Below are 20,026 nucleotides of genomic sequence, written 5' to 3'. Positions count from 1 at the left end.
TGGGTAGGGGGCGGAAGAAATAGGTGATGGGGACTAGGTAGTGCACTTGTCCTGATGAGCACAGGGTGACGTACGGATTTGCTGAATCACTCTACTGTACACCTGAAACGAGTACCACACTGTATGCTAACTATACAAGAATTAAAATTCTTAAAAGCTGTTCAGCCCTTAACCAGCATGCTGCTGTACCCTATCAAGGCAACAAAAAGAGCAGGGATATTTCTATGCTGCTGAAATAAAGAACAGAGGCTGCAAGGGGTGCTGGGTGGCTCGGTCGGGGTGAGCATCCATCCAACTCCTGATTTCTGCTCATGATCTCAAGGTTGTGGAGTGGAGCCCCGCGTCAGGTTCCACGCGGAGCACGGAGATGCTCGGGATTCTCTTTCTTTTCTCCCTCTGCCCTCTCCCTCACTCACACTCTCTCTCTAAAAGAAGAATGGAGGCTGCTTACTGAGTTGCAGTCGGTAAATACACAGAAAACAATGGACAGAGGGAAAAAAGAGCAGCATTAGCTGTGTAAGGGGAGAAAATCGTGTGGAGAACTCAAAGAGCTAGTGGAGGCTCTCGGGGGACAGTTCAAGTGCAGACACCTCTCACGTCTGAGAGAGAAAGCAGTTCATCGGCAAGTCTACGTGAGCACCGGACCTGCCGCCAGCAAAGCATTCAGTTCTTTCACGCACACACATAATAATGAGACTCCAAAAAAGACAACAAGAGACACGTTACTGACAATTCAGTTCTACATGAAAATTTTTCTATTACATATGTGGAGGTGCCTTCATTTCTCCTTGCAAAGTGCACAATTAAGCATGTTTGTGCAGGAATCATAGAACAGTTCACGTCCTCTCAACCCAGAATGACGATCCCTTCCCCCAGCCAGAAAGCAGTGACAAGACAGTAAAGGCCTTAAGGACAGGACGGTACATACCATGGTTTCGATACACAATCGTCTTTCGGTCCCTAAGCTTTAAATTAAGATTTCTTTCCTAGCACTTCACAAACTGTCGTAGCATCAGATCAAACAGTAAGACACTTTTCCCCCTTTTCGTGCTATATTGGAATGTTTCAGATGCTACTATAAATCAATGGGCCTTCATCTGAGTCTGACACAGCTCTTGTCATGCACTGGTTGCAGCGGTATTTGATTTATGCGCCACCTGCTCCCTCTTTGGTCCCTCTGCCTATTTAAGCCTTAAGTGGACACATTCCTCAAGGATCTGCCCTGAGCCTCTTTACAGCCTAGACTTCGGTAATCTCACCCACTACAAACGCGCTCTGAATGTCCTTTCAGGCATCACACACTTATCACAGCCCAAAACGGACTCAGGTTCCATCCTCATTTCCCCAATTGCTCTTTCTCCAGAAAGTCCCTATACGACTTTCCGTTCACCCCAGGGATCAAGCATGAACCAGAGCAGTTCACCCCAGGGATCAAGCATGAAACTCTGGAGGAATTCTGACTCCTCCTTCTCCCTCAACCTCTCATCCAATTAATTCTATCAACTGTACTTCCCCAGCAGTATACAGACTGGTCCACTGCAATCTACCTCACCACCATCATCCAAGTCCAAAGCCCATCGCTCAGGCTACTGTACTTTAATAACCTCTAACTGTTCTCCCTCCAACCTTGCTTATGTGCTTCCATAGCAACCTGTGTTTCTCTTAGTAATTTGAGTTACTCTACAAACATACACGGAATGTGTATCACGGGCCAAGCGCTACATCAAAAGCTACATACAGTGGTAAAGGAAACAGGTACAGGTGCTCGTAAAGCTCCCTGCCCGGTCAGCGTAATTACGTGCTCTGGACTTGTCTTCCCCTCAAGACTAAGCTTCGTGAGAGCAGGCATGACATCCATGATGACGCCCATCGTGCCCAGTATGAGCATACTGCTGTACCCTCAGTGTCTATGAAAACTGACTCGTAGTAGGGACTGAATAAATGTGTTGATTAAAAGACAAAATTACCAAATACGCGCACACACACACACGCACACACCTTCAAGTCTTCACTTTCCCCAGTATCAATGACTTACTTCAACTGGCTGCTAGTTATTTCCCCCCATATGACTCACCTCAAACACTTTCCCCAAATCCATGCTTCTCCTATCACTTCTCGGGCTTCTGATGGCACCTTGCACTCACCTTGCCCTTGCAGTCTCTCCTCTAGACTCCACAGCACCATTTTAGGCTGCTTACCACGTCCTTTGTGTTACAGCCATCTACACAAGGTTCTATTAACTTCTTAAAGCTAGAGACTGCTTTGTTCATCTCTGTATTCCCCACCCAGTAGTGCCCTGCCAACATAGGCACTAAAATAATTTGCTGAATGAATGAATCCCTAAGAGAAATCCAAAGGAAAACGAGAAAACCGAAAGAGAACATTTGTGACTCCAATAACACACTGACAGCACCTATGACTGTATGACTGAAACGACTACAAGGAGAAAGCAGACAGTTCCACTCCTGGAGGTCATCAGAGCAAAAGAGGTGAGACACCATCAGGTCGATGGCTTTGGTTTTTGCCTCTCAGTTCCTAAGCTTTTTTTTTTTTTTTTTTTTTTTTTTTTTTAATATTTATTCATTTTTGAGAGAGAGGAACACAGAACACGAGCAGGAGCGGGGCAGAGAGAGGATGATGCAGAATCCAAAGCAGGCTCCAGGCTCAGAGTTGTCAGCACAGAGCCCAACGCAGGCTCCAGCGCACGGATGACGAGATCATGATCTGAGCCAAAGTCGGAGGCTTAACCGACTGAGCCACAGGCGCCCCTCAGTTCCTAAGCTTTTAATTCTATAACATCTTATGTTTTTGTCTGAGGGCATATTCTACTAAGATTATAAATTTTAAATTTCTAAAAAGCAGCCAACATGATTTCCCTACAGAAATCGAATGCAGAATCCCACAATAAAAAGCTACTCCAGCTGTGGCTGGGTCAGGTAGAGAAGCCCACCTGCTCGCTCAACAGTCCCTATTATACATTCATGGAAGACACTTTGAAAATTTTGGCTCTAAAGGGAGCTCGAGCTTCCCTTGTGCAAGCCTCCGATGTGGATCAGTAACATGGATTCTTAGGAACCAACAAGGAGAATCTGTGCCAGGGAACGGAGCTTTTGTAAAGGTAACAGAAACAGAACTGAACTGAAGCAAACGTACATCACTCTCTTCCTGCCCCTGAATCGTTCCATGTCACGCACCTGGTGCAGTAAGACAAACCTGGAGAGCCTCCCAAAGGTGCTCCCATCCTCAGAAGACCAAGCAAAGAACCAGGATGGAACCAAGAGAAAAGGTGAACCAGGGAGTGGACAAGTCATGTAAGCTGTTTCTACTCAGGGCTGTGAACTGCAGAAGAAAGCGGACCTCTGACGTTCGCACGGTACAGCCCAGCTGTGAGAACAAGAGAAGGCCCCAGGGGCTCAGACCCCAAATCGCAGCCACTACCCATCTGCCTGGAGTGCTCTCTTGTCTGCAGAAGCCCTCCTGGAACCTCAGACAGCAAACGGTAATAATCCAAGAAGCACCTACCTTGCCCTTACACATACTGATTCTAATAACACGTTCACGAGGTATTTCTACCTCTAAAGCACAATTACGTAAGTTCTACTGCATCTAAATATCCCTGAGAGGTATTATCATTTTCCACTTATCAGGTCAAACAGCTAGTAAAAATACTTATAACTAAGTTCATAAGTCCATTTGGGTCATATTCATAAATGGGCCGCTCCTTTCAACTTCCAGGCCGGTCCTTCAGCCTGACACAGTACCTTCCACAAAGTTTATGAAGTCCCAGCAATTGACAATGGCAGACTTGAACACCTTGTACTTCATTTTCTCTGCCCAGCAGGAGTGAGATCCATTTAAAGTTAAGTGCATCCACAGCACAGAGAACTCTGTAACAAATTGCCAAGACAGCTATTCAGAAAGTCAATTAAATAGCAGGGGTGTGAAGAACACTTAGCATTACCCAGAAAACTCCGGCAGCAGGAATACCCTGGAGTTGAGCTAGTGAAAAGAAAAAGGTACAGCTGAATAACCCACTAGGTAGGAATAAAAACAAGCTAAATAAATAAATTAATAAAAAGCATTTAGGAGGACAGAGGTCTTTTTGAAGACTGCAGAGCAAAAATTTAATGCCTAATTTTAGAACACAGCAAACTCTTAATTTGGAGGTACAATGAAAAAAATCTGAGTAGTGACTCCTTCTTTAATAAAAAGAGAATCATGCTATCTAATAATCCCTGAAGTTAAAGAGCAGTAAATAAATATACAGAAGGAAGAATATGACAGCCTACGTGGAAAGAGTAAAAGTAACAGTAGCTCCTGTTTGCTTTAGAGCATATGCAAGAACAAGCTCATTTCAAGAACTGCACGAAGCCGGCAAATACAAATGAGAGAATTTTGACAGGTTTGACATCTTAATCATAGGAGGAATTGCCAGCGTTCATTTTACGATCATACTTCCCTAGAACTGTATTCATTCTAGAACACACAATCATTCCCCGCCCCCACTCAAAAAGACCCTGCAAACTCCTAATAAATTGAACCCACACATAATGACTCATCTTAACCTTTCAGGTTTTCATGATTGAAACCACCACTTAATAAATCAGATTATTTCTTCCTCCTTTCAGACTAAAATACCAATGATTAAAAAAAAAAAAAAAAAAGCCCCATTATTTTACTTCCTATTTAAGAACATTATTCACCAACCACTGTTCAAAGTAATTCCCAGCATTTTACATCTCCCAGCATAGGACAGCAATGGTAGTCAGACAACAAACACAATGTTCTCCTAAGCCAGATATATATACAACCAACACTATTTGATCAATCAAAATTCTTTTCCGTGGACTAAGGCAAAAGCCAGTTCAGGGCAGTATTTTAATGTTTCATTTCAGTTTTGTGAAAAAAATTTAAATTTTTTTTAAAAATTACGTTAAAGCTGTGAAGAGCCTTAAGCACCTTCTTCTGATTGTAGACTATATGCTAACTATATAGAAAATCGGAAAAACACAAATTACAAAGAAAATAAAAATAATTCATAACCTCAGCACATTCAAAAGTATCATTTTTAATGGTTGCATTAATGTTCCTCATTCAATTTCACTTCCTCATTATTGGCTACAGAAGTTTCTGTGTTTTCACCATCTTATAAATATTACTGCGATAAACATCTCAGTGCAGAAACCTTGGTACAGTCTGTTTTCAGTAATTTCTTAGGGATAGATTCCCAAAAGTGAAATTACTGGGTCAATGAACAGAAGTATTAGAGCACTTGATAAAATATTGCAGATTACTTTCCAAAAAAATCTGTACCAATTTAAACTTCTACCTTTCGTACTGTACCTCACCACCTTTGCCTGTTATTATTAAAAAGTCTTTGGGAATCTGACAATCCGAAAATGATTTCAGCTTTTAATTTGCATTTCCTTATTAATGAAATGTAATCATTTCCCCCAAAATCTTTATCAATGTACGTAGACTTTTATAAGCATAGGTGTATGCTTTAACCACACAGAATTGGTGTTCTCCTTGGTTTATAAAAAAAACTGCAAATATCGAATTTTTTATGTTTAACATTAACTTTAAATCCTTTACCTCTTGAGCCACAGATTTTTGTAATACTTCCATCATATATCCTTCTATCCCATATGAAGGCAGCATGAAGGGTATGTAGCTGTGAACACCCCTCCAGGACTCAGATGACCCAGGTTCTGGCAGCACTCCATTACCCAGCTGACTGGCACACTTAACCTACTTGGTTTAACCTTCCTCTTAATGATTGCACTAAATGTTCTTTTTAGCTGTAAAATTCAATTCAATTTCATTTTTCCCTCTCCGGTGATCCTACAGTTCCTAAATGAACTCTCTTTATACATGCTGAATTTAGAAAAGCCTTTGTGAATACTCATCTACATTATAAGAAGAGGTTTCAGTCGGCTAGCTGAGAGGTAAGATAAAATTATAAAAAGCATGTAAAATAGGGGGCAATAAAGTAGAAGAAGAAAGTACTTAGAATATACACAAACATATACAAATATAAAACATATACAAGTGCATATAGTACATATAAAATATATAAACATTTTTTTAATTTAAAAAATAAAAATTAGAACCAACAATTCTAAGTCTTTACAAAATAATGACATGGGGGCACCTGAGTGGCTCAGTCAGTTAAGCATCAGACTCTTGGATTTCAGCTCAGGTCATGATCTGAGATCACCCCCAGTCGGACTCTGTGCTGGGCGCGAAGCCTGCTTAAGATTCTCTCTGTCTCTCTCTCCCTCTCCCTCTCTCCCCCACTTGCGTCCTTACACACACGAGCGCACACACTCTCTCTCAAAAACAAACAAATAAAATTAAAAATGGCATGATATATTTGGCAAACGATGATACTCTTCTACAACCTGAATTACAAAGCTTTGGTCGAAGAACAACTGCCATTCTGGTGATCTCCATTTTTGCAGGGGACACATCTCAGTATGCTTTTGAATCTCCAGAAACTATGCAAAAGTTTATATGAAAATCTGCTTTCATCAGATTCTCAACAGGGTTTGTTTTGCAAAAATATTGAAGAAGCCCTAACCTAGACAAACAGCTCACATCTTATCTACTGGTCGACACTTTCCTCCTTCAAGTGGGGGGAGCCATACCGGGATTTTCTGTGCCCTCCTCTCCATTTCTGAGAATGCCAGGAACCTGTTTCCTTCAACATCAATAAAACCTTCTACTAACACTATCGGATAAGGAGGTACTCATTGTCTACACAGGGACTCCTCCAAAGGAGTTTAAAGTGGAGTTTGTAACAGAACTAGCTGTTCATACAGAAAGACTGTCTGATTCATAAGTACAATAAAAATACCTACACAGTGATTCCTTCTTTAGTAAAAATTGGAATCATGTTATCTAACAATACCTAAAGGAAGGTGGACAGCAGTAAATAAATATGCAAAGGGAGGATATGACAGACTACATGAAATCAGATCTGTCCACTGCAATCCATCCCATGCCTACAGAAGGCTGTTAACGACAACTGGGTCATTCCATACCAAAGCAGAGCTATGTAATGGGTAATTTGCAGCTTTCTCCTAACATAGTACCTTCATTGGACTCAGGAAAAAAAGGGCCTCTGCCTCCCAAAACAAAGGACTTTTTTTCATTTAGAGGGATTTGTGGGCTAGCGAGCGGAGAGGCAATATTAGAAATCACTGCCAGAGAAACCAGAGAAAGATGCACTTGCTGGTTCAAGTTGCTCACTCCAGATCACCCACCGTGGCAGATAAGTTCTCCAGAAAGCTGGGCTTACTCCTCCCACCTACCCCTGTATCCACATGGTATAGCTCTGGAAGGTACTTAGAACCGTGTGGAAATCTTGAGATGGAAAAGCAAGGTATGGGCAAAGGGGAACCTGCCTAGGTTCCCCAAAGTTGCCCGACAAGGTCAAGGGTCTTTCCTGACCCTGACCTGACCTTACAGATCACTACTGACTAGATCAGACTGCAGGTTCCTTTGGGCCTTCAGGTTGAGAAGGCAATGTCTACAGGGACCTTGGATAGGAAAGCAGTGGGCTGCAGGAAGAGCCTGATCTATAATATTTAAATATTTAAATCAGTGGTTCTCAACCCAGGGACAATGATGACTCCCCCAGGGGACATTTGGCAATGTCTGGATACAGATTTGACTGCCACAACTTTGGGGAACAGGGAGATTTACTACTAGCCTCCAGTGGGTAAAGGCCAAGTTGCTGCTAAACCCCACAAAGCACACAGCAGCCCTCACCTCCCAAACAAAACATTCATTATCCAATCCAAGACATCAACAGAGCAAAGTTTGAGAAATCCTGATTAAGACTACAATTTTCAAGCTTCCATCTGTATTCTTAGCCTGACAAATGTTAGAGGCAGGCCTGCTAAGAACCTAATCATGAATTATAGAACTCTCATAACACTGTTTTAATGGGAAAAGGTTTAGTTCAGGTTTTGGTATCCAAAGAATAAGTTCTGTGACTCCAGTTAAGATTCACTGATTCAACGTTTACCAAGCACCTGTTATGTAACTAAGCACAGTGCTGAGCAAAAGTAATGGTGAAACTGATAGTATCTGGTAGACCCAACTCCTGCCTGGCTCAGAACAGTGTAGGGTGAAAAAAAGCTAGGACTCTGAAGCCAGACCCACCTAGTTCCAATCCCACCTCTACCATTTACTGGAATCAGGCAAACTGCTTAACTCTTCCTGGACTTCAATCTCTCCATTTCCATAACATGTCAATCAGGGCTTCCCACAAAGTAGAAAATAATGAAATAAGGTATTTCTCATAAAGCACAAAGTATACTGCCTGGCACACCACAGCACTCAATAATTAATTCTCTATTACTAACAGCAGGTTTTAAGTTTCTATAAAGTGATCAGTCTATTGGAAATGGCCAGTACGCCTATAAAGAGGACAGTCAGTGACTGTGACCGCATGAACACAGTTTTGGTCAAGTTCATTCATGGCATACAAGATCCTTCAAGTTCTGGCTCCTATCTCTTCCAGCCTTACCTCCCACCATCTACACCCTCTTCGATGTCCCATGCCCCATGAGTGGGGACAGACTGAAAGTTGAGATCTAGTAGTCACCAGTCTCAGGCCAAAGGTCACTGTGAGAAAGAAAATTCTTCAGTTGGGACTCTGGCAGTACACATAGGTGCTGGGTGGAAGGGGGAGGAGAGGTGCACAGAACCAATGAACACAAAGAGCTCACAAGCCAGGAATACGTCATTTGCTGGTAATGCATTTCTAAATGGAACCTCTCCACCCAGCATGCATCGTTCGCTTCACAATTCGTCAGTACTTTGCACCTCTTTCATAAGAACAGACTGAAAAATAAGTCAAATATCATCAGCCTCATCGGTGGGGAAAAAAACAAACATGAAGTGACCACATTACCACAGCTTAACAAATCTGACCAGATATCAATGCCAACATCTAAATGAGAAAAGAAAGCATTAACCACAAATTACTGAAAGTATAGTTTGTAGCAAACAATGCTTACGAGTTTCAGTTCCCCTTAGCCAATATACAATAATGTTACATAGATAATAAAAGAGCAGGTTTTACTGAACCAGTTTCGAGGCAATTGTCAGCTCCGGAACCCCTTTCACATAAGCAGTTTACCAAAACGGGAAGGCTGTGCCTACAGAACCAAGTATCCGCTGAATACACCAGTGAAACCCTCAGCCTTCTTTGCCCAGAGTCCTGCGGCAACACAGAAGCAAAGGCAAAAATGTCAAATTTTCTTAGAAGTTTACATGCCTGACTTAAGTTTTGGCTAAACTCACTTTTATCTTCATGTAATCGCAGGGAATAAAGGGGGGAGGAGGGTAAACTACTATCATCGTGGTGCTGGAACACCAAAACTAAACCTTATCTACAGTCCTTGCGGTGAAGGATTCTAGGGACTGGATGTGTGCTGGAGCCCTGGCTCTGTTCCAGGTGTGACCTCAGCCACGTCACTGAGGCTCGTGGGGGTCTCAGTCTCCTGAAACGAAAAAGAAAATAAAATGGCTGGATTAAGCTGTAACATCGCTTCCACTCCAATTCCGACTCAGGGTTTGAAAATCTTGAAGATCAAAATGTTTCTTCACGGTCCTTCAAAGGAGAAGCTGAAATAAAGGCCTTTAGAGACATGATGTATCAAATTGTAGGCTTGTAGGTTTGAAAAGACCATTTAGTGAAACATTCTTAAAATCTGTGCTTAGTGATTACTGCAAACGACTGGCTGAATATAGTGACATAACCACAGAATTATTCCTGTCGCGGCAGCTTCCTGTCAGGCATCCTTCCAGGTAGCTGCTTTCTGCAAAAGAGTTCCCGGCTCTTCAAAATAATTCCAACGAAGCTACTAGTTAACATTCATGTGATAATGCAATTGCTTAGCCTTCAGGGGTATACCACGCTCCATCAGATTCTGCTTATTAACACCGGTTTCAATGACTGAGAGTATCAATATTCCAAATTAGCAACCAAACAGCAATAGGAGAATAATTCGATGGCTGAGAGCAAGGGTCACTTTTAGAGTTCTAGTCTGAGAGACCCTAGTGTTCATCCCCAAGAGAAAAGCAATACATTCATTCACTAAAGCTTTAAAGGATTAACGGGTCCAGCTTGCAACTGAGCCTCTGAACTCATTTGACATTTAAAAAAGATAAATTAAAAAGTTCAGTTGATTTGGAGAGAGATTCCTTCCTAAAAACATCCCCAAAGAAAGCGCCTATGTTGACATTTATTCTCCACACAGGATTTCTAAGAAGTACCACGGTCCACTGAACTATCCCAGCAATGCTGGTGGTTCTGGCCACGAAGAGGGACAAAAGGCAACGTGAACTCAACCACTTCACCTGAGTCCTGCCAGCTGGTACTAGGTGTTTACGCAATCACAGAAACTGTACCACAATAAATACGACCAACGATAATGAGAGATAACTCAAACATTTCACTAGCCTTCCAATCAGGCCATAAAATCCGCATCGTTAACTATGCAAATACGCCATGGTTCATCCTTGCCTCATTTTGCATTGTAAATCATATATTTTTAAAGACACAAGTTTCCTGGGGCACCTGAATGGCTCAATCAGTTGAGCATCCAACTCTGGGTTTTGGCTCAGGTCATGATCTCCTGGTCCCGAGATTGAGTCCTGCAGGGAGCTCTGCTTGGGATCCTCTCTCTCCCTCTCTGCCCTTCCCCCCCCCACTCGTGTGTGCAAACACAGGCACCCTCTCTCTCAAAATAAATTAACATTTGGGGGAAAAAAAAAAAGAGAGACAAGTTTTCTGAATCCACCCCATGAGGCTAGATAATCTTAGCACTAAAAATTTAATTTCACAGCATAACTTATATTGCCATTTTACCAATAAATTCCACTTGAAGCCTTAACTTTCAAGAGTAGGTGTTTACACCGCCTCTCCCTTTTCCTTTCTCAAAGTAAGATTAGCACAATGCTCATCTCAAATATTCCTGGATAACAAGAACATACATTCAGAAATCATAAACAATATAAAAGAAATAACAATAATGATGATGATGATATTCCTCCAATCTAGAGGAATACAATTAAAACATAAATTGACATATTTAAGGAACACAAACTTCAAGACCATGAGTTAAGGACACACATTACTGTGTTCAGAACACAAAATCCACCTTACCCACATAAATAGGGCGAGTTAAAAGTAATCGTTCCATCAAGATCATTTAAAGATTTGCCACAGCATTACATAAATCTTTTTCAATATCCGGAAAAAAATTCCTCTTTACCCACCAGTAAACAAAACATGCATTTGAGGCTGACCTGGAAATCCAGTGTCCCTTATGTCTACCAAAATAAGGACAGTTAGGAGTTATGAATTCTAAAAAATGTGAGCTAACTGGAAGCGTATTTTCAAGTGTTTACAGATTTTACAATATGAAACGCTTACTCAAAAGAGCCCTAATTGAAAACAGTTTCAAATCAATCATCTTCATGCTTCCTCTCCGTGCAAAATTAGGGAATTTCCTTAGTTTGCACAGACACATATGGGCCACTAGGTTTCAAGTCACAATGCAATTCTCCGGGTCGTTTTAAAATGGGTCATTAGTAATCCTGTCCTACCCCGTCTGTCCAAAATGTCCCCAACATGCAATGTTTTTCAAACTTCAGAGTCCCTCAGTAACACCTAGGCCACTTATTAAACACGCAGATTCCGGGGCCCGAGCTGCGGGGTCAAGGTGCCTTGGGAAGAACCCCAAACAGCACTTGCAATCAGCAGCCAAGTGAATCCGAAGCAGGTGGTCCAACAGCCACACTTTGGGGCACAGAAGCCTAACAAGTTCCCAAAAGAGCACCTACTTCAGCCACCTCGGCGAGTTACCAACGGGGAGAAATTCAAGCTGCTGGGACTTCGCGAGCCTGGAGGAGGGGCTCTGGGCCGGGCCGGACCCGCCAGGAACCCCGCGTCCCACCAGGCGACGCCTGCCCCCCCCCCCCCCCCCGCGAGGAAGTCAGCTGGCGACGGCGCTGCGACCGCGGTGACTTCCAGCATTTCCATAAAGTCGCCCAAGCTCCGTCGGGAGCTGGGGACAGAGCCTAGACTTCGAAGTCCCACAGGTCTAGGTTACTCCGGCTCTCTCACTTACTCCCCGGGCATGCTTAACGCTCGGGCCTCAGTTTCCCCGTCCGTGCAACGGACTCACGCCTCCCCGCGGGCAGGCTGAGCCGAAACGAAAGTAACTCGCCGGGCGGCTGGCACTTCCTGGCTCTCCCTGGCTCTCCCCAGTCCGGCCCGGCTTCCCCGCCGCCGCAGCGGACCACCCGGGAGCGCGCGCTGTGCGGGCCGCCGCCTCCCAACGCCCCCCGCCCGGCCCGACCCTCGGCCGGCCACTCACGGGTGGGCATGGTGACCCCGAGCCGCGCTCGCCGCCGCACCCAGGCTCAGCGGGGCCGCGCAGGGCGCGCCGACGGCACCATGGCGGGCCGGCGCCGGGCCGCGGAGGCCCCGACCGGGCGCAAGGCGAAGGGCGGACGGAGCGGACGCGGACCCCGCGGCTCACGCAACGAGGCCAGCGACAGCCGCCACCGCCGGCCCAGCCGCGCGCCGGACGCCGCGTTGGGCGTCTCCACGCTCTGACGTCAGCACGCCGCCGACGCCCCGGCCCCGCCCCCGCCCTACGGCCGAGCCCCGCCCAGGAACGGACCCGAGCGGCCGGGCGCGGGCGGAGGTGGGGGACTTGGAGAGAAAGTGTCGCCTAGAGTAACTTCGAGCTTCGTTTTGTCGTTTGCATGAGTCCTAACTCGCGGTACGTCAGCGATATTTGTTGCACCGCCTTATAATGTTTGTGAGGGTGTGCGTGATTGCATCGAGGGCATGAGTAGACTTTTTTTTTTTTTTTTAAGCAAACTGTTGAACTTGCAGTGCGTTCTGATTCTCTGAAAGCATGATTGGAGAAGCACTGAGGTCGTTCGGGGTGATGGCTGAGCACTTTTTTTGAGAGGACAGAAAATGTAATTTCCTCTTGCTCCTACTGGTGACTTTCAGAGACATTATAAGCTTCAGGAGGCGTTATACGCCACTTGGCTGAGCCACTTTTCTTGACTCTTGAGTGCCATCAGTAATCGTTGTGTCTAATAGTCACCAAACTGAGCGGACAGCTGGAGCCTAGAACATTCGGCACAGCACGTAGACTTTGCTAGGCCCCGTGGGCAGTGGACCGTATGCATGGAGAAATAGAAGCAAGCCACAGAGGTCTAAAACACATTCTCAAAGAGGTTCAGGATTTTTTGATGCCTGATTCACTTGGGAACCTGTCAAAAAGCAGATTCGTAGGTCTTGAACTAAATCCACTGAATGACACGTTTCAAATAAGTATTTAAATTTGAGAAACTTCTTCTTTGAAAGTAGTGCCAGCGTTCTAAGGTTCAGTGGGTCGTGCATGGGACTTCAGGTCATGATCTCAGGGTTTGTGAGTTCGAGCCCTGCGTCCAGCTCTGGGCTGACAGTGCAGAGCCTGCTTCGAATCCTCTGTCTCCCTGTGTGTGTGTGTGTGTGTGTGTGTGTGTGTGTGTGTGTGTCTCTCCCCCCCCCCCCGCTCTCTCCCCCCACTGCTTGTGCTCTCTCTCTCTCGCTCCTTTTCAAAAATAAATAAATAAACATAAAAAAGAGCCAGTCACAGAAGCAGATGAGAGGAGATTGTATACAGTGGATATACACCAGACTGTCTCTTGCTAAAGGGTAAATGCCAAACTACCAAGTACTTGGAGGACACTGCAATACACTGGTGCATATTTTTATCATCTCTAACAGCTTTCCTGCTCTCAGTTTTTGCCCTGAGCCTTTCACAGTATCTTAACTTGCCTCTCCACTTTCCCCATTGACTCCTAATTAAACTGCCATCAGTGCTTATAGTCCACCACCGGACTAGGCACGTTTCAGAAACTGGCAAAAACCATAGTCCGTATTTATGTATCCCCTGCCTGGCACACCGTTTGGGGGCTAGGACATTTTAATTTAATAACTACTTAACAACGTCCATATGTATTCGGTGAATATGGGGGGAGAAAGCAGGTAAAATAGAACTAGTTAATGAACAACTTTGCAAGCTTGAAATTTGTCCTTTAGGAAACCATTCTAGGTTCTCTGTGAGAACAGTGACATGAAATAATCAGAAGCCGGGTTCTGTGGAGTATACACCATGACATTAACCATGGAGGGGAGTCCTTAGGACTGACACTGAAGGGAGCATTCGGTGCCTCGTCTTAGTGGTGGCTGTGAAAAAGGAATGAGCTGAATCTTACTGCAGCAGAAAAATCCCTGGGATTTGTCGGCTACTGGCTTGGGACCAAAAGAGAGGCATCTGTTAGTTATGTAACTTCAAGGCTGGAATAAGGAAACGAATGATACTGGGAGAGCAGTAGACAAGTTGGGAAGGAACGTTGCTTTGGGGAGGGGTGTGAACAGAGGATGTGAGTTTCTCTTTGACACATTAAGCTCGATGTGGCATCTTTGCTTAGTTCTGAAGGCAGTGAATAGTTCTGAAGGCAGCTGGGCATACCAGGCTGAAGCAGGTGGAGGGATCTCAAGGTTGGAGATTTGGGAAGCTTTGGCCCACAGACAGGAGCTAAAGCCAGGAGTCAGAGAAAGCCTGCCGAGGGAGGGTGTGGAGCCAAAGAAAGATAGAAGAGATCCAAAGGGCACAGTGCCCTGTAAGCCGAAGGAGGATATGATTCCAAAGGACAGACATCTCTGCTTACATTACTCAAAAATGATGCAAATCCCAAAGGCCCTGAGAGAGTCTGGCCCATAATGAGTTTGGTTTTTTTTTTTCTTTCTTTTTCTTTCTTTTTTTTTTTTTTTTAAATCCCCTTGGTCTTTTGGTTTGTATTGTTGCCAGGAATAAAATCAGCAGCCAAAGGATTCAGAGGAAGGACAGCTGAAAGTCAGGAATAATTGCGTCATAATTATAGGATCACATGCAACATACATAAGTGTTTTTCTGGTTTACACGTGGGCTTTTGGTAACACGGTTACCATACAGACCCCCGTTCCCTCGCAAATCCTCTGTTTCACCTTCTGCCTGTGCTCCTTTCTGCCCCTTTTTTCTGAGAGGGCTGATTCTGCCACCCCCTTCTTTAGACTTGATCTAAGTGTGGTACCTTCTCCTGGACCACTCCTTCTGTTCCCCCTTTGCAAACACCCTTCCATCCCCTCTGCTAGTGCTCCCCTTTTGAAGCCCAATTTGGGCTGGTAGGAACTGGGCTTTATCCACCTCTATCCGTCCCCACACTGCCTAGTGCTTGTACGTGCACATCACGTCTTGCTGACACAGAGATGGGCTGCTAGATTCCTCTTCCAGAAAGAACGCCTGCCTGGTACTGTCAGTTAAAGTGATATTGGGAAGATCATCATTGACATCCCATTGGAACATTAGCTTTTAGCCAAATTGCCCAAAATAGCTGCTTCCAGTTTAGTCCGCTATTTGTTCCAATTTCTAAATCAGGCACAGAGACCATGCACTTTTAATTAGCACATGTTTTAGTGGTCAAAGGTAATTGCCAGCAGATTGGCAGCTTATAGGAATTAACTACAAGGAGGCTTCTCCCAAAAGTTTATTCCCAAAAGGTCATCGTGATGCAGTGTGATGCTCTCATTGCTTCGTTTCCTTTATTGTTTAGTATTTATATCAATGACGTGCCCTTTTTGTGTCATTTTGTTCCATTTTATTTCTGCCATTGCTTAATAGTGACTTGGGCCTTTCCAGTTCTTCTGAGGCATAAAAAAGCACAGACGTTAGACTTAGAAAACCTGAGTTTGAATCCTGCCTTCCCCCTTCCCTGACCTTTTGACAATCCATGACCTCCCTGGACTTAATTTTCTTCAATTTCAAAATCAGGAGATACTCCCTTGTGTTGTAACGTTCTGTGGATCTCCTCAAGGCAATAGTTCTCAGGCTCGACTGAACTTTGGGAATCACCCGGGGCGGGGGGGGGGGGGGGTAATGTTTTGTGGATCTCCTCAAGGCAATAGTTCTCAGGCTCGACTGAACTTTGGGAATCACTGGGGGGCGGGGGGGGGGGGGGGCTTTAAATAAGCCCCATCCCTGGGTCCTACTCCTGAGATTCTAAAGTAGTTAGTCTGCCGCATGGCCTAGGCCTGGACCGAGATTAAAAGCTCCCGGGTGTTTGTAAGCAGCCAGGTTGAGTTCCGTTGCCTTAGGGAAGAATTAAGCAAGATGAGGCTCTAATTCAGAGTCATATACCTCATTGAGCCCTTTCTGATGCCAGTTAAGCTCATGCATTTTGAGATCACTGCCCTCTGAATGCTAGAGTAAATTTCACACTCATATGCTACCCAAACTAGTTGCAAACATGCATGAAAACAAATCAAAAGGACAAACCTCTAATCCAGAAGGTTATTACCAACCCTTTCTGTGCCAACTAGAACACCGTGCGAGCCACAACCTCCCTATCATCCCATTAGCCGACTATCCTAGTCCTCTGTGCATTGTAAAGACATTGCCAATGGATAGGGAGCAAAATCTGGTGATAATTAAGAGCTCTTGATTAAATCAGCCAAAACAGCTGGAAACCGTTCCTTAGAAACACTATCATTTTAAACAATTAGAGGAAAGCATTCTCTTATTGTCACTTACCGAAATGCTAGCTAGCTTTAGCATTTAACACAGAGTGTAGTGGTGCTGTTAAAAGAGAGAAAAAAATTACTCCTTTCAATATGGTGGCACCGTAGGCAGTGAGGTCCTTTCCAAGACCTTTGTGACAACTGGAATCAAATCTTATTCATTGCTGTATCTCCTTTACGTTGAACAGATTAGGTGCTCAGTAAACATTTGAAGGAGAAAAAGAAGAAAACACGGAAGGAGTGAAGAGAGAAACCTCAAGGACATAGAGACAAGAAGCAAACAGGTAAATCAGAGTTTTGGAAGAGGCTTTTTGTGGTAGATTGGAAAAAACAGCCTCAATGGCTGTATGCATTCTCGCAATTGACTTCTCCCAGAAGTACATTCTTTCTCCAGTCAATCCGGGCGGGCCTTGCAACTTTGGCCAATGAGACAATGACAAACGTTGGGCAGGCAGAGACATAGAAAATGTGAAGACTGGGCTTCCTTTTGGAGGAGAGGCCCCAGTCATTCCATCCATTCCAGATGAGGCCACCATAAATCAGCCAAACCCACCAGCTCAGCAAAGATTCAAGAATGAGTCTAGCCCAGACCAACATCAGACCACCCCAGTGAGACGAGCCGTAACTGTCAACACAGAGGAGCGTGAGCTAAATAAAATAGGTATGTTAAGGCCACTTATTTTAAGTTTGGGGTGGTTAGTTATGCACCCCATAATCACAATTGCTAATCATCGCTACATAATTATTAGTTATTAGTTATAACTATTAGTTGTAACTATTATTAGTTATCGCGACAACTGTAGCTAATTAATCCCGTTGTAGAAAAATCATCGTGGGAGGTACGATTTATCAAGATCTTCATTTGTGCCAAGTAGCGTGCTGAGAACTTTACACGCATTTTCTGACATGATCCTCACAAAAATTGAGTAGATGAGTATCTCCATTGCTTTAATATGTGAAGCTTGGAGAGGTTGAGTAGGTATAATGGCCCTGGAATTTGAACTTATGTTCATGGGCCCCCAGGCCCAAACTCCTAACTGCAGACAGTCCAAAGAGTCAACCACGGAGCCAATCAGAAGGCCTGGCAGGAGATGGTAGAGGTGAACAGAAGGTGACAACAATTCTGGCCTCTCTTGCAGTCTGCTCTGCTGAAGGAACTGTGACGCCCTTCAGAAGAGGAATTATGTTTTCCAACCGTTTCAGAGACTCTTAGGAAAGTCAGTAGGTTTTGTATCAGTTCTCATTAGGGGGAGAAATTGCGATTGTAATTGTAGACGGGTGCCAGGTTGCAAGGGCACCTGGTTCCAGGGGTCCCAAACAGACCAAATTCAGCCGCTCGCCATGGGACGAATGGAGGTGAAACCAGAAAGGAATTTGTGTCAATGAGGCCCACACCAGAAAGACCGCGGACTAACATCTGTCTCCAAAGACAGTCTCCAAAGTGCCAGAAGTACTTCCAGGTTTACAGGAAGAAAGTGTGGGACACGGGTCAGTGAGTACGTGCAGGTAGGCAGTGAAGGTCAAGTCGATCCGTGTCTTGGGGGTCACATGCAGTCTGGCTGGCTCAGGGCAGTCCTTTTTGTTTGGCTGGGTGGTTTCTGTTCCCATCACAGGATGCTTGGCCCGGAGGGTCTTTTGCCTGAGTTAAGAGATAAGCTGCAAAGAATCAGTTAGGAAGGTTCCAGGTCCAAACAGAAGTAGGTGAAGTCCTCTTTCATGGATCACCGCAGAGTTGTCGGATTTCCTCTTGTGTTTGAGAAGATGGAAATAAACTGTGACGGTTGAATATTGTTTTCAAGTAAGTTAAAATAATTCTTAGGGACACCTGAGTGGCTCAGTCTGCTAAGCGTCTGACTCTTGGTTTTAGCTCAGGTCGGGATCTCGCGGTTTGTGGTTGGAGCCCTGCGTCAGGCTCTGTGCCGACAGCTCAGGGCCTGCTTGGGACTCTCTCTCTCCCTCTCTCTCTTTGCCCTTTCCCCTCTGGCGTACGCTCTCTTTCTTTCTCTCTCTGTCTCTCTCAAAATAAATAAACTTAAAAACTTAGTTTTAAAAGATTACATCCCATGGGACGTGCAATGCTGGTGAAGTTCGTAAAGGAAATCTTTGTCCGTAAACTGTGCTCTCCCAGTCTTTGTGTAGCAGTTGAGAGTGAGAGACAGAGACATCTGCCTCTTGAATTTGTCTCAAATAAGGTAACAGAGTTGCAGTTAGACAATATCGCCGCTAATCAGACTTACCTTGAGCCTTGAGTGGGGGGAGGGGTAGCTGGAAACAAAGCCAGAACTTTAGGCCTTTGAAGCAGGAACCTGGTGGCAGCCAAACACAGTTTTTTATCCAATGAAATGAAGGTGGGGAGGGGCAGATCTGTTTGAAAATGATGAGAAGAATAAAAGAAAAAAGTCCCGCAAGCAGGTGGCTGAAGCTAGTTGTGGAGGAACACCAGAATGCTGTGCGATGCTGTTCTTCCTGGTGACTCAAGGAGTCTGAGTGGCCTGTAGGTGTCTCTGTGTCTTGGATTTTCAACTGCAGAATGTATTTGTTTTAAAAGAGCAAGAATTAGGACAAACCCGGCATTTTAGGAACCACTGGTGGAGGGGAGGGAGCATGGGAGGGTTTCCCCACATCGACGAGTGGTTTTCTGGACACCAGCTGGGGGTCCCACAATTCGGCTCAATTCTGATGCTACCCCGAGATAGCGACAGTCTCCTTGGGTGAAGAGCTCGGTCCTACAAAGTGCCGCTGCCATGGCACGCCATCCCTGGCCACGGACACGCGTCCCGAGCCTAGACTTGCATCCTCTGCTTCTGCCTGACACAGGGAGACTAGAGGGACTCCATGAAAAGCCGCTTTTTTTTTTTTTTGCTCCTTTTCCCTGCTCCTACTCTTTTTTTTTAAGTTTATTTATTTTTGAGAGAGAGAGAGAGAGCAGGGAAGGGGCAGAGAGAAGAAGAGAGAGCATCCCAGGCAGGCTCCACACCATCAGCACGGAGCCCAATGCAGGGCTCAAACCCACGAGCTATGAGATCGGCTCCTGAGCCAAAACCAAGAGTTAGACACTTAACTGACCGAGCCACCCAGGTGCCCCTTCCTGCTTCTATTCCTGCTAGGACCTACACCCCCACCTTATGCACACCTTACAGGGCACATAATGTTCTCCTTGTCCAGGTCAAGGAGTTAATGATGTCTTCCAGCATAATAGGTAACATCTTGACCAGGCAGGGTCCCCATGAACTTCCCAAGACAACCGACTCACCAAGAGCTCTGGATCCAGGGTACAGGTGACTTATGGCGGACACCTGAGCACTCATCTTTGTTCCCGAATGCCTGAGAAGACGTGTGCACCAGACAGATCACAGGCAAAAGGGAGACCCGCTCTCC

General features: G+C 44.9%; 1 protein-coding gene and 1 long non-coding RNA gene across 6 annotated transcripts in view; one reads left to right on the top strand and one right to left on the bottom strand.

Moving 5' to 3' along the window:
• Positions 1-12,599, bottom strand: part of EFR3A (EFR3 homolog A) — a 105,125-nt gene extending 92,526 nt beyond the window's left edge. For 2 of the 3 annotated variants that reach the window (XR_006198490.1, XM_042924182.1), the window contains exon 1: positions 12,402-12,599. Coding sequence is in view for 2 of the 3 variants with exons in the window: in XM_042924182.1 (XP_042780116.1) it covers positions 12,402-12,411 (10 nt within the window). In the remaining variant the exon portion in view is untranslated. The remainder of the gene's footprint in view (positions 1-12,401) is intronic. The other variant, XM_042924180.1, reaches the window with a different exon arrangement.
• Positions 12,600-12,705: 106 nt separating this feature from the next.
• The window catches only part of LOC122210813, an 81,803-nt gene continuing 74,482 nt past the window's right edge, over positions 12,706-20,026 (top strand). For all 3 annotated transcript variants that reach the window (XR_006198269.1, XR_006198268.1, XR_006198270.1), the window contains exons 1-2: positions 12,706-12,812; positions 16,837-16,932. This is a non-coding gene — a long non-coding RNA (uncharacterized LOC122210813). The remainder of the gene's footprint in view (positions 12,813-16,836; positions 16,933-20,026) is intronic.

The sequence above is a fragment of the Panthera leo genome, chromosome F2 (genome assembly GCF_018350215.1).
Source record: "Panthera leo isolate Ple1 chromosome F2, P.leo_Ple1_pat1.1, whole genome shotgun sequence".
NCBI classification, from domain to species: domain Eukaryota; kingdom Metazoa; phylum Chordata; class Mammalia; order Carnivora; family Felidae; genus Panthera; species Panthera leo.
The sequence above is the reverse complement of the archived record's forward strand: the minus strand, read 5'-3'. Positions and strand labels throughout refer to the sequence as shown.